This window comes from Papio anubis, chromosome 10, assembly GCF_008728515.1.
Source record: "Papio anubis isolate 15944 chromosome 10, Panubis1.0, whole genome shotgun sequence".
Classification (NCBI taxonomy): Eukaryota; Metazoa; Chordata; class Mammalia; order Primates; family Cercopithecidae; genus Papio; species Papio anubis.
The window spans coordinates 52,679,620-52,692,985 of record NC_044985.1 but is presented as its reverse complement, the minus strand read 5'-3'; the positions used below and the strand labels follow the sequence as shown (position 1 = coordinate 52,692,985).

Sequence of the window (13,366 nt, the reverse complement as noted above, 5' to 3'; positions counted from 1 at the left end):
CCTGCCTAATAGCACTTACTACATTCTTCTTTACATCAGGGTGTGGTACAGACCTCTTCTATAAGATTCAAACTTTTTGAAGGAGACATCTGTCATTGGCTAGTCTTTGTGTCCCCGACATCACTTGGCCTTTGTTTGTGTGTTGTAGATGCCCAATAAGCTTCTGTTGAATTAATGAATATATGAATGAACACATTGAGCTAAATTATATTTCAACAAGATACTCATTCATGCATCTCTAGGGGTAGTACATAGCCTGGAGAAAATCTCTTCAGAGGCCCTGTTTCCACATATCATTTGTAGCCGTGCTAAAGTGAACACATCAGGTATGAGAGAGAGAGATCAAGACCACAATCTAAGCCAGAGGAAGGTAAAGGAAATGGACTGTTGCAAAGGCAGCAATTAGCAGAACCAGGGTTTAGAAAGTATTTGAGCCTTAGGTGGTTTTTTGATGAACTGGTAGGACAACTTTGCTCCGTTTCTCTTTCTCCCTCCCTGACTGCACTCTGAATCTGGGTCCAATGCTTGCAAGATATTAGGGCCCAGAGCAATCAACCTGATTAGCTCTACCATAAGAACAGCTCTGTCAAACCTAACCTGCAGGCTCCCTTTCCTGGTTACCATGTGACCTACCAAACATTTCTATTTATTTGACATATGAGATGTAAACTTGGACACCAGTTGATCCTGCTCCAATCTGGCCACAGTCTACACTGTTTTATCTTTCTGTTTGTTTACAGAGCTTCCATCCGGCAACGCTCCAAGTCTCAGCTTTCTTACCTGGTGCACGAACCTCCATTAGCTGTTGTAGATCATAAGTCTACTTATGAAGAAGACAGAAAGGTCAGGCACCAACTGCTCATGGGGGGAAATGGAAGAAGTCTCTCCTGGGGACTGTTGGGTGCCCTTTAAGCCTGAGAATATGAGTTTTCTAGGTATATACCTAGCAGTGTTTCAAGTCAGACTAAAAGACAGAACATTAAGACCTAATGAAAACTCTAAATTTTAGACAATATTTTTAGTGCAGATTAGTTAATTGATTACTTTTAAGAATACAAGGTAATGAAAACTGGACTTCTAAGGGTTAATTAAGAGTCTTAGACAAACTATTCTAACAAACACAGAATGTGTAAATTATAGGTACTTAGCAGATTATTTGCTCATATGTAGAAATCCTTTTATAAAAGTTAAGAATACCTGAAAACTTTTTTTTCTCAAATTTTAAAATTTCTTTCTTAAATTACAATAATTTTGGCAAAACTATCTTGATCAACAAAGGTATTTGAATAGGCTGGCCCTTATTACAAGTTATCAAAATATTTGAATTAATGGAAGCCAATTAGGTTTCACAGACATTTGTTGATTTCATACAATTTTATAATGGTTTTAAGATACATTTAAATTAATGCTATCAATTTTAACATAATTCAAAGTACCATAAAATTAAAGATCTAGGAGGGGAAACAACATGTATAGCAATATACAATTTCTTCCTAAGGATACAAGTGTTCTGCTCTTGTAGACATTGTCTAATTTTCACATAAAGAGCCCACCTATTCTCCTCCAAGCCTTTCTTCATTACTGCACGTTATGTTTCAGCCCTGATACTCTCACATTCATTCCCCTACCACCCTTCATTAGAAAATTTTCATGGCAATTTTCTTATTGAGCCTTAATCAAAGTCATGCTGACTTATCCCCTTTCTAAATTATAAGCCTCTTAAAGTGAGTGATACATCTTATTTGTGTCTGAATCAACTTGGTCACCTAACCCAGTGCCTTGCACTTAGTAAGGCATCAGGAGATTTTAAAAACTAGAATGAAAAATTGTCTGCAGTAAAATAAAACCCCAACTGCAAGACTTATCAAAGCAAATAAGTCAGAGAATTTTTTAATTACAAGCACATCCATTATGCATGATGTAATTTCAAATTGTCTTAAATAAAATTCCAACACATGAATCCACTAGGCAGTCATTACAAACATTGGTTCACAATGGACAAATTTGGAATAAAGTAGCATACTCTTTATGACCTTATGAAAATGACAAGGGAATGATGGGGTTCTCTTTTGTTTTTAATGTATTAATATTGAATAAACAGGGGTCTCAATTTCTAACAGACGCTTTAAATAAATTCCATAGAACACGTTTTCTCAGGAGCAGCAGGATGAAGCACAGTGAGAGAACACACATTTAGCAAGCATAGTTTCTTACTGCATCCTGCCACTAAAGACTCAACTGCTCTTCCAGTTCTAGAAATAGCTACTTCATTGAGTCCATGGTGCTGCCCCAAATAACTATAAGATGTATTATATAAGAACAGGAGTTTAATAGAGCTTCAGGGGAGAAAGAACCAAACACTACGTTGACATTTCTATTGAACCACAGTAATACCAATCATATTTAATTTTTGCCTTTTAATTTTTTCTAGTTTCTGGGTAAATACTTGACAATAAAAGTAAAAGTAAAAGGATGGAAAGAAGGGAGGGAGGGGAGGAAAATCTGACTTTTTCATTGTTGTTTTTCAAGCTGGTAGAGGACCTAGCATAGGTGTAGGGGATCATCAGATTCCCTGGACATCTGGAGATCAGATTCCCATAGAGTTCTCTTGATGCAGGAACAATTCAGGAGGGAACTATTTAACTAAAAGGAAATCTAAATCAAATATATGGGCTAGTTTTACAGTGATTAAAATGTTTCATATTATGTTCTACTAGTCAGCATTATATATTTAGAATAGAACAATTAAACTCAATTATATGTAGACCAGCATACGTTTTAAAAGATGTGACTTTATTTTCTCTCTAGTTAAGGGAGATAGAAAGGAAGAAGAGAGAGAAAAATGATAGGGGAGCCAATGTGATTATACTAAAGCTCCAAGGGGAAAAGTTCTCATATTAATACCACTGGTTTGTACAATAATTTTATTAGTACTTCAGGTTTAAAAAATTAATGATTTTTGAAAAGAAAATAATGGAAAGGGGTTAATAAAATGTGACATGAAATTTCTAATCTCAAGTAACATTATAGAGTAAAATGTTGCTCTGTTTTGGTATTTTAAAGTATTTTAATACTTAACTCAATTCCACAAGCCCAAGCATTGGTGAAATCCTTTCTATTTCTCATGTTGCTGGAAAAGACCTAACCTTACCTTCTGCAGATTGGAAAATACTCTTACGGTGTTAAAGGTCAATTTACACAAAGGAGTTATCTCCACCTTGTGGTCTTGTGGAGTATTGACTCTAAAACTTAGAACCGTTTCCTGAGAAGTCTGTGCTTTCACCCAAAGGCTCATGGTTAATTGGTGACAGAGATGAGACTATACCCATTTATCCTTGCTCTCCAAGCAGTACTCTTAGCTGTAAATGGGGTCAGATGTTAGTTACAATGTTGACAACATTAAGTTTAGGATTAGGGAAACCCACAGGCTAAAGGTTTTAGTCTCTAATATTTAGGCATCTCTTTCAGTGAAACTAAAACACAAGGCAGAACATGTATGAGATCAAGTCAGGATCAAATATTAGACACCCATAACTGCATCACAGATAACTTATAAGATAGGATTTGGGCATTGGTTAAGATAAGACAGAGATGGGACCCATAAAAATGGCTCTCAGTATTAGTTCATCTGAAAAATCTCTGCTCCTTTGTCATAGTTACCACTTTTTATCATCAAATCTCAAAGTTATTATTAGGGCAGGAGACCTCTATTGAATGGATTGCAGAAATTAGTGTAACAAAGTATAGAAAGCAGGACCTAAGATTTAAGTCAGAGGTTTTTTTTTCCTCTGGCCTACACAGAAGATGTAAGAAAGGAAATTGAGAAAAGCCCAGTGTCTAGCATTGAACTATGAATCCATCATAGTAGATGAGAAATTTAAAATAAATCTCTTGTTGCATGTATGCAGCATGGACATAAAAATTTCATTCATTCTTTTATCCCATAAACATTGATTGTACACTATGAAGTGCCAGGTATCGCACTGGGGATGCAAAGATGAGTAAGAGCTTTGTTACTCTCCCTACTATGCAGCTGCTGACAGGCACTTCTTTATATATAACTTTTTTTTTTTTTTTTTTTTTTTTTTGAGACGGAGTCTCGCTCTGTCTCCCAGGCTGGAGTGCAGTGGCGCGATCTCCACTCACTGCAAGCTCTGCCTCCCGGGTTCACGCCATTCTCCTGCCTCAGCCTCCTGACTAGATGGGACTACAGGCGCCCGCCACTGCGCCCGGCTAATTTTTTGTATTTTTAGTAGAGACGGGGTTTCACGGTGGTCTCAATCTCCTGACCTTGTGATCTGCCCGCCTCGGCCTCCCAAAGTGCTGGGATTACAGGCGTGAGCCACCGCGCCCGGCTGTATATAATTTTTAAAAAGTGCTATGCAACCTGCCACTGCTACAATTGAGGTACAAGGAAACACATATAAATTTTATAATTTTGCCTGTGAGTTACAATTTGTTGTTAATGTATTAATCTCCTCTGTATGTTTAATTTTGCAAAATCAGAGAGAAAAATATTTCTTTACAGAATGACTTTAATTATATTTTATATTGTTTTCTTTTGTTCCTCTCCTGTTCTTTTAGTAGAGATAGCAAATAAGATGCAATCAAAAGTCCAATATTTAGGGACAGATTTTCTAGTTTTTGCAGCATTCAAGCTGGACAGCTGCATTTTTTCAGCGGGGTGGGGGGTCAAACTTTAAAGTCAAACTTTTAGTATAGAGGAACCAAAGAAAAGTATTCAAATTAATTAATTTGTGTTTCTTGTTAGTGTCTCTTGGAATGAAAACCACTAGACAGGAATTACTTTATATTGCTTTGACATGTCCTGAGTGTTGTTGTTTAGGGATAACGATACCTTCAGGTATCAAAAAGTTGGGAAAATTTCTATCATGTCCAACTGTGGGTGGACCATCCTGTGGGGCAGTGGTTCCAGGAAATGCTGGTATTTAATGTCACAAGGAAGCTGGCAGAATTTAATGAGTGCTGGCAGTCTTCACAAGTTCCAAAGCGTACCCTTTGATGGTACATACAGCACAGCTGACACATCTCAAACATACATTATTGAATCCTTGCCATTTAGTGGTAAGAGGAGCCTTGGAGTTCTCACAAACTGAACTTTGGTTACCAGAATTACCCGATGAGTATTTTTTAAGACGGAGATTCACAGTTAGGCCTACTAAATTGGAATTCTGGTGACAGGATACAGGAATCTGGTTTTTTAATCACCAAACCACATGAATCTGAGAGTATCCAGATCTGGATACCAACCACTGTCTAAAACAGTGAAGGGTTGAAATATTTTGCTCAATTGCAAGCTATTCAGTTAGTCTCACACAGTTTCATGATGCTGGCAGTATACATGAGCATCCTGAATCACAGTGTTCGTATTCCTTTTTTCGGAGATGCAGTCTTGCTCTGTCACACAAGCAGCCTGAACCAGAGACAAAGGACTTTATTACTCATAGCAATAGCAGTAGCCAGTGTTCAGCATTTGCACTGGCTCCCCAACCCAACCCCTAGTTCCCATAAGGCAATGCAAAGAGGGCCAGATAATACCAACAAATGAAGTGAGTGTTTTAAACGAGAGGAATCCCGGGCTTGAGGAGCTTGACTCTTTCATAATGGGCAGATGGGGACAGTAAGGTTTGCACTGCACTTAGGATGAAGACACCTTCTTTGTCCTCCAAAACTGTTTGCTATACAAATACCCTTGAAAAAATAATCTGAATGAAGGCAATCAATGCCTCTGTTCACAAGATGTGCAAAAACATGGGAGACTCAGAGAGATTGTTTCCCCAGAATAACTTAGTCCAGGTCTCTCGTTTTAAGGATGAAATAACTGAGGTCCAGAGAGCTAGAGCACTTGGTGATATACTTTACTGGTGGCCACGTGGGGCTTGTCCAAGAGCTCCATTTTTTCTATGCCTATTACATTCACACTTTCCCAGGTACCCTTCTTCCTTTCAGGCATAGGTTGCCTAGAGCTAGTAAGCTGTCACAGGTGAAATAATTGAACAGAAGGACCTGTTGCATGAGTGAGCAGTAATGACAAAGTACAAATGGTGAGAGCAGGCCAAGAGAGAACTTGAAGTGGAGGCAGTACCAAATTCATCAACAGCCCAAGTTGCCTCCCCTCATTTTATTTGACTTGCAACTGTAATGAAATGGACATGACACCAGACTTTCATTTAAATTGAATGTGGTCTTTGACTTTGTAAGCAAAGGGAAAATTTTTGAGGATCCTTGCTGTTGTCTATCCCTGCCATTCAGCTCCCTAAAAGATAAATTACTGTGTTAATGAAAGAGAGCACTAATTAAGCTTTATAGTCAATTTGCTATAGATATTTTTAGTAAATGTTAATAGAAAAGCTTTTAAAAATCAATGCAAATCTATATAAGCTACCTAAAATCCTTTTCCAAAGTGGGTAATAAATTTATCAAATTAATGAATTAATTACCCTTAAGACAAAACATGAGTAGGATCCATAGTAAGGAAAAATTATGGCCAAAAAAGACAACGGAGGTCCATGTATAATATTTGCCTTCGAGAAGATAAAAATTTGCTAGCTCTGACTTCAATGGTAACTAAAGAGAAATGCTGATTAATGTTCACTCTGTGTGAAGAAATGTGCAATTTAGAAATCCAAATGGAGTACTACTTACCTCTGGGTACTAATTAAGGAAAACCTTACTGGAAACATCTCAATGATAACTGTTGACACCACTTAATATATTTTTAAAATTATTTTGTCTTTCTTGCTTCAGATATACTGACCTGCCTTAGAGCTTTAACCAGTTACTGCATTATAGAACCTTGACATTTATTTTAAAAAATTGAAAATTTCACAAGTCCTCACAGGTATAAATATAACTATAGCAAAGGTTTTCTTTTTTTAATGGCAGTTATTTTTCTCCAAGATCCAACATATTTATTACTCTCTGAGAGTTAATACACATGTAATAATGAAATGAGAACTATAAACTCACCTTCAAATGAGTATTCGCTCAATTCAGTTTTTATTCAGCCACAGCAATAGTTTTGTTCAAAACTATTCCTCAAAAAATAACAAACCACCACATCTCATAGACATTTGAGGTCACTCATAACTAATCGAACTATGACCCTTAAATCTGTGAATGCCAAAGGATCTGCTGCAAAATGTCGTGAGTACATTTAGATGATTAATATAACCCTCTCTCTGCTCAAGGACAAGGACATTCCTGTGCGGGAAGAAGTTGAACCTGCCCCAGTTAGGAGGATTCTGAAATTCAATGCTCCAGAATGGCCCTACATGCTGGCAGGGTCTGTGGGTGCAGCTGTGAACGGGACAGTCACACCCTTGTATGCCTTTTTATTCAGCCAGATTCTTGGGGTAAGTATACAGCTGGACTAGCTTTCTTCTCATACCTTTTATTTTATTATTTTGATAAGTCTGCTCTTTGTTTTCATGTATTTAGCTCTTTTCTGTTAGTTCATTTTTCTCATGTCTAAAGAATGAAAAATTTCCTGAGCCTCCATCACACAGAAGCTAAGAAGGCAAAGCTGAGAACTCTCATTTGGGCTGGCAGGGCACTCACAGAGTCATTGTGCCTATATATATATATATGATACTGCCACTGAAAATTTTGTGTTAGAAGAGGGCAATTTTTCTAGTAATATATATCAACCCTAATCAAAATGCAAAGTGGATTCACTGAATAATACAAAAGGATTTTAGGGAAATTTTGATCTTGCTGAACAGAAGAGGTACAAAGTTTGACTTATATAGCAGTGTTAGTGTTTGATGTATAATTCTCCATTGATTGCACTATTGAAATAGGAATGTGGATAGGAAGCAGAAAAAGAAAGAAGTAAAATAAGGCATGGTTGAAAACTAAGTTTATTCCAATTTTTTACTTCCTAGAATTTCTTATATTCTCTATCTGACTTTATTGCTGTAATCATTATAATAATAACTATGAACATGTATTAGGCAATATATAAGCACTTTATGTACAATAGCTCATTTAAGTTTACTAACAACCATCTGGCTGGGCGTGTTGGCTCAAGCCTGTAATCCCAGCACTTTGGGAGGCCGAGACAGGTGGATCACGAGGTCAGGAGATCGAGACCATCCTGGCTAACACGGTGAAACACTGTCTCTACTAAAAAATACAAAAAAAAAAAAAAAAACCAGCCAGGCGAGGTGGCGGGCGCCTGTAGTCCCAGCTACTCGGGAGGCTGAGGCAGGAGAATGGTATAAACCTGGGAGGCGGAGCTTGCAGTGAACTGAGATTGGGCCACTGCACTCCAGCCTGGGCGACAGAGCAAGACTCCGTCTCCAAAAAATAAATAAATAAATAAATAACAACCATCTAAGGTAGGTATTCTTATTATTTCTGTTTTACAAAGGAGCAAACCAAGGCACAGAGAGCTTAGGCTAGCAAGTGGAGTTGGGATTCAAATCCAGCCAGTGTAACTGTAGAGCCAGGTTCTAGTAAAATCTTGTCATTGCAAGATTAGTTATCAAAATTTGATCATGGAAACAGTACTGAAAGATGGCTGACTAGATGCAGGTAGTATGTGCCTTCACCATGAAGAGGAATCAGAATAGTAAGTAGATACTTACATTTAGAACAGATTACCTGGGCTAGAACATTAGGATTCACCAAACAAGGGATGGGGAAGCACCAGGAATAAGAAAGGAGAGGATCTGAGGCAGCTTACCCAGTTAGGGACTGCCTGAGAGCCACAAGAGGCTTTTGGATATGGGCAAACAGTAAGAGATAAACCCCCCAGGGTTCCAAAATGGGCTTTTACAATCTTGGCTACGGGATAAATTCTTGACTCACTAGTGCCTTTTCCCTGACATGAAGAACTGCCTAAAGATTTCACAGAGATGTTGCTCCGAAAGGGAAACCCACACGGAATCACACAGGCATCCAATCCTGGAGCAGCCTCAGTCAGGCATCATTTTGAGGGCCTAGATACCAGGAATATACAAACACGCGCTGCCTCTGCACTGCTCCAAGGAGAGAGAGAGGAGACTAGATACTCCCATCACCTCTGGGAGGATCCCTGCCAGCCTGCTGTGGTCTACTGTTGAGACTGAGTACAGACTCAGAGTAGTATCATACAAAGATCACACTACGGCATGAACCCAAAATCAAAGCCAAAGTATTTTTTTTAAATCTCCCCTACAAAAGCAAATTCAAAAATTGGAACAAGCAACTGATATATCAGATACACAGATATCAATGGAAGGACATAGGAAACATGAAAAAGCCTGGAAATATGACACCACCAAAGGACCACAACAAGTGTCCAGCAACCGATAATGGTTTGGCTTTATGTCCCCACCCAAATCTCATGCCAAATTGTAATCCCCACATGTTGAAGGAGGAACCTGGTGGGAGGTAATTGGATCATGGGTGGGTGCATTTCCCCCTTGATGTTCTTGTGATAGTGAGTGAGTTCTCATGAGATCTGGTGTTTAAAACTTTGTAGTCTTCCCCCTTCGCTCTCTCTTCCTCCTGATTTGGCCATGTGAAAACATGCCTTGCTTCCCCTTCACCTTCTGCCCTGATTGTAAGTTTCCTGAGACCTCCTCAGCCATGTGGAACTGTGAACCGATTAAACCTCTTTTCTTCATAAATTACTCAATCTCAGCATCAGTGTGGCCTGGATGTGAGATATGGAGTCAAAAAATATTATTTTGGAGCTTTAAGATTTGATGACTGCCATGCTGGGTTTTGGACCTGCGTGAGGCCTGGAATACCTTTGTTTTGGCCAATTTCTCCCTTTTGGAACAGAAACATTTACCCAATGCTTGTACTCCCATAGTATCTTGGAAGTAACAAACTTATTTTTGATTTTACAGGCTCATAGGTGTAAGGGACTTGCCTTGTCTCATACGAGACTTTGACTTAGACTTTTGAGTTAATGCGTAAATGAGTTAAAACTTGGGGGACTATTGAGAAGGCATGATTGTGTTTTGAAATGTAAGAAGGACATGAGCTATTGGAGGGGTCGGGGCAGAATGATATAGTTTGGCTCTGTGTCCCCACCCAAATCTCATGTCAAATTGTAATCCCCACATGTTGAAGAAGGGAACTGGTGGAAGGTGACTAGATCATGGGAGAGACTTCCCCCTTGCTGTTCTCATCATAGTGAGTAAGTTCTCACAAATTTTGATAAAAGTGTGTAGCACTTACCCCTTCACTCTTTCTTCCTCCTGCTTTGGCCATATGAGGATGTGCTTGCTTCCTCTTTTCTTTCCACCATGATTGTAAGTTTTTCGAGATCTCCCCAGGCATGTGGAACTGTGAGTCAATTAAACCTCTTTTCTTCATAAATTACCCAGTCTCAGGAATAACAGTGTGAGAACAGTTTAATACAGAACCAATCAAAAAAATTTCTTGAAATGCCTGGTAAATAATTTAAAATCTTGATTTTTAAAGATAATAAAATGCAAGAAAATCTGAAAACCAATACAAAGAAATCAGAAAATCAATTCAGGATATGAATGAAAAATTTACCAGGGAGATAAATATCATTTTTAAAAAATAAGCAGAAATTCTGGAACTAAAAATTTCATTGAAGGAAATACAAAATACACTTTAAAGCTTAAATCATATACTAGACCAAGCAGAGATAAGAATTTCAGAACTTGAACACATGTCTTTTGAAATAATCCAGTCAGACAAAAATAAGGAAAAAAGAATAAAAAGATCGAACAAAGCCTTTGAGATGTCTTGGACTAAGTAAAGTGACTGAACTTGGACTAAATAAAGCAACTGAACTTATGAATTATCAGTATTTCTGAAAGAGAAGAGAGATCAAAAAGTTTAGAAAACATATTTAAAGAAATTATCAGTAACAACCTCCCACGTCTGTCAAGACTGTTAGACACCCAGTTCAGGAAGTCCATTGATTCCCCAGGCAAACACATTATAAAAAGGAATTCACCATTATATATTATGTTCAGAATGTCTAAAGTCAAAGTAAAAGAAAGAATTTTTAAATTAGCAAGAGTAAAGCATCTACTCATCTATAAAGGAAACCCCATCAGACTAATAGCAGACTTTTTGGCAGAAACCTTAAAAGCCAGAAGAGAATGAGATGGCATTTTCAAAGTGCTGAAAAGAAAAAAAAAACTGTCAGCCAAGAATTTTGTATCCTGCCAGAATAGGCTTCATAAGTGAAAGAGAGATAAAGCTCTTTCCAGATAAGCAAACACTTAGAAAAATTATCACCACTAGATTGGACCTACTGGAAATGCTCAAAGGAGTCTTAAACATGGAAACGAAAGGTCGTTATTCACCATCACAACAACACATTGAAATATAAAACTCACAGTTCATATAAAATAATCACACAAGGAAAAAGAGAAAAAAATAAAATGGCATAACAGAATTTCATCAAACCACAAAGACAAAAAAAAAAAAGAGCAGAAAAAGAGGGAAACAAATAATTTATAAAACAACTTGAAAACAATCAGCAATATGACAGGAACAAAGCCTCATATATCAATATTAACCTTGAATGTGTGACTCCCGAAAATCTGAGACAGGTCCCAGTTAATTTAGAAAGTTTATTTTGCCAAGGTTGAAGATGTGCACCCATGACACAGTCTCTGAAGGTCCCCACGACATGTGCCCACGGCAATCAGAGCACAATTTGGTTGTATATATTTTAGGGAGACATGAGACATCAATCAACATATGTAAGGTGAACATTGGTTTGTTCTGGAAAGGCAGGACAAGCCAAAGCAGGGAGGGGTCTTCCAGGTCATAGGTAGATAAGAGGCAAATGGTTGCATTCTTTTGAGCTTCTGATTAGCCTCTCCAAAGGAGGCAATCAGGTATCCATTTATCTCAGTGAGCAGACGGGTGACTTTGAATAGAATGGGGGAGGCAGGTTTGCCCTAAGCAGTTCCCGGCTTGACTTTTCTCTTTAGCTTAGTGATTTTGGGGGCCCATATTTGCCTTCTACAAATGTAAATGGATTAAATGTCCACTTTTAAATACATATTGGAAGAATGGATAAAAAAATATAACCCAACTAAATGCTGACTATAAGAAACTCACCTTACCCATAAAGACACATATAGACTGAGAATAATGGAACATAAAAAGGCACATGCAAATGGAAACCAAAGTTGAGCAAAAGTAACCATACTTATCTCAGATAAAACAGACTTTAAATCAAAAATAGTAAAAAAAAAAAAAAAAAAAAAAAAGACAAGGTAATTATATAATGAAAATTCAACAAAACATTGTAACAATTCTGAATATATATGAACCCAACATCAGAGCACCCAAATTCACAAAACAAATATAAGCAAAACTAAAGAAAGATAGGGCAATACAATAATACTGGGGGAATTGAACACCCCACTCACACACTAGACAGATCATCATGTTAGAAAATACACACTAGACAGATCATCATGTCAGAAAATTAGCAAACAAACATTGGACATAAACTGGACTTTATACCAAACTTAACAGACATTTACAGAACATTCTACCCAACAACTACAGAATGTACATTCTTTTCATCAGCATATGGAACATTTTGCAAGATAGATCAGATATTAGGCCACAAAACAAGTCTTAATGAATTTTTAAAAAACTGAAGCCATATCAAGTATCTTCTCAGGCCACAGTGAAATAAAACTAGAAATCAATACCAAGAAGAACTTTGGAAACTATGCAAATACATGTAAACTAAACAGCATGCTCTTGAACAATCACTGGGTCAATGAAGAAATTAAGATGGAAATTAGAAAATTTTTTTGAAATGAATGAAAATGAAAACAAAACATACCAAAACCTGTGGGATACAGCAAAAACAGTGCTAAGAGGGAACTTGATAGCATTAAATGCCTACATAAAAAAGTAGAAAGGTCACAAATTAACAATCTAGCACTGCACTTCAAGAAACTAGAAAAAGAACAAATCAAACCCAAAGTTAATAAAAGAAAAGAAATAACAAAGACCAAAGCAGAAGTAATCAAAATAGAAACAAAAAAAAATACAAAGGACCAATGAAACAAAAAATTGTTTCTTTGAAAAGATAAAACTGATAAACTGCTAGCTAGACTAATCAAGAATAGAGAAAATCCAAATAAACACAATCAAAAATGAAAAAGAAGACGTTATAACAGATACCACAGAAATACAAAAGATTATCACAGACTATTATGAACACTACGCTGGTAAACTTAGAGGAAATAGATAAATTCCTGGAAACATGCAACCTACCAAGATTAAATCAGGAGGAAATAGAAAACCTGAACAGACTAATAATGAACAGCAAGACTGAGTCAGTAATAAAAAATTCCCTAACAAAAAATAAAAGCTCAGGATCAGAAGGATT

At 37.2% G+C, this 13,366-nt stretch overlaps 1 protein-coding gene across 2 annotated transcripts in view; it reads left to right on the top strand.

Moving 5' to 3' along the window:
- The window catches only part of ABCB11 (ATP binding cassette subfamily B member 11), a 112,652-nt gene that overhangs the window by 69,334 nt on the left and 29,952 nt on the right, over positions 1-13,366 (top strand). For both annotated transcript variants that reach the window (XM_009182379.4, XM_009182381.2), the window contains 2 exons: positions 741-843; positions 7,212-7,376. In XM_009182379.4, coding sequence (XP_009180643.2) covers positions 741-843; positions 7,212-7,376 — 268 coding nt within the window. The remainder of the gene's footprint in view (positions 1-740; positions 844-7,211; positions 7,377-13,366) is intronic.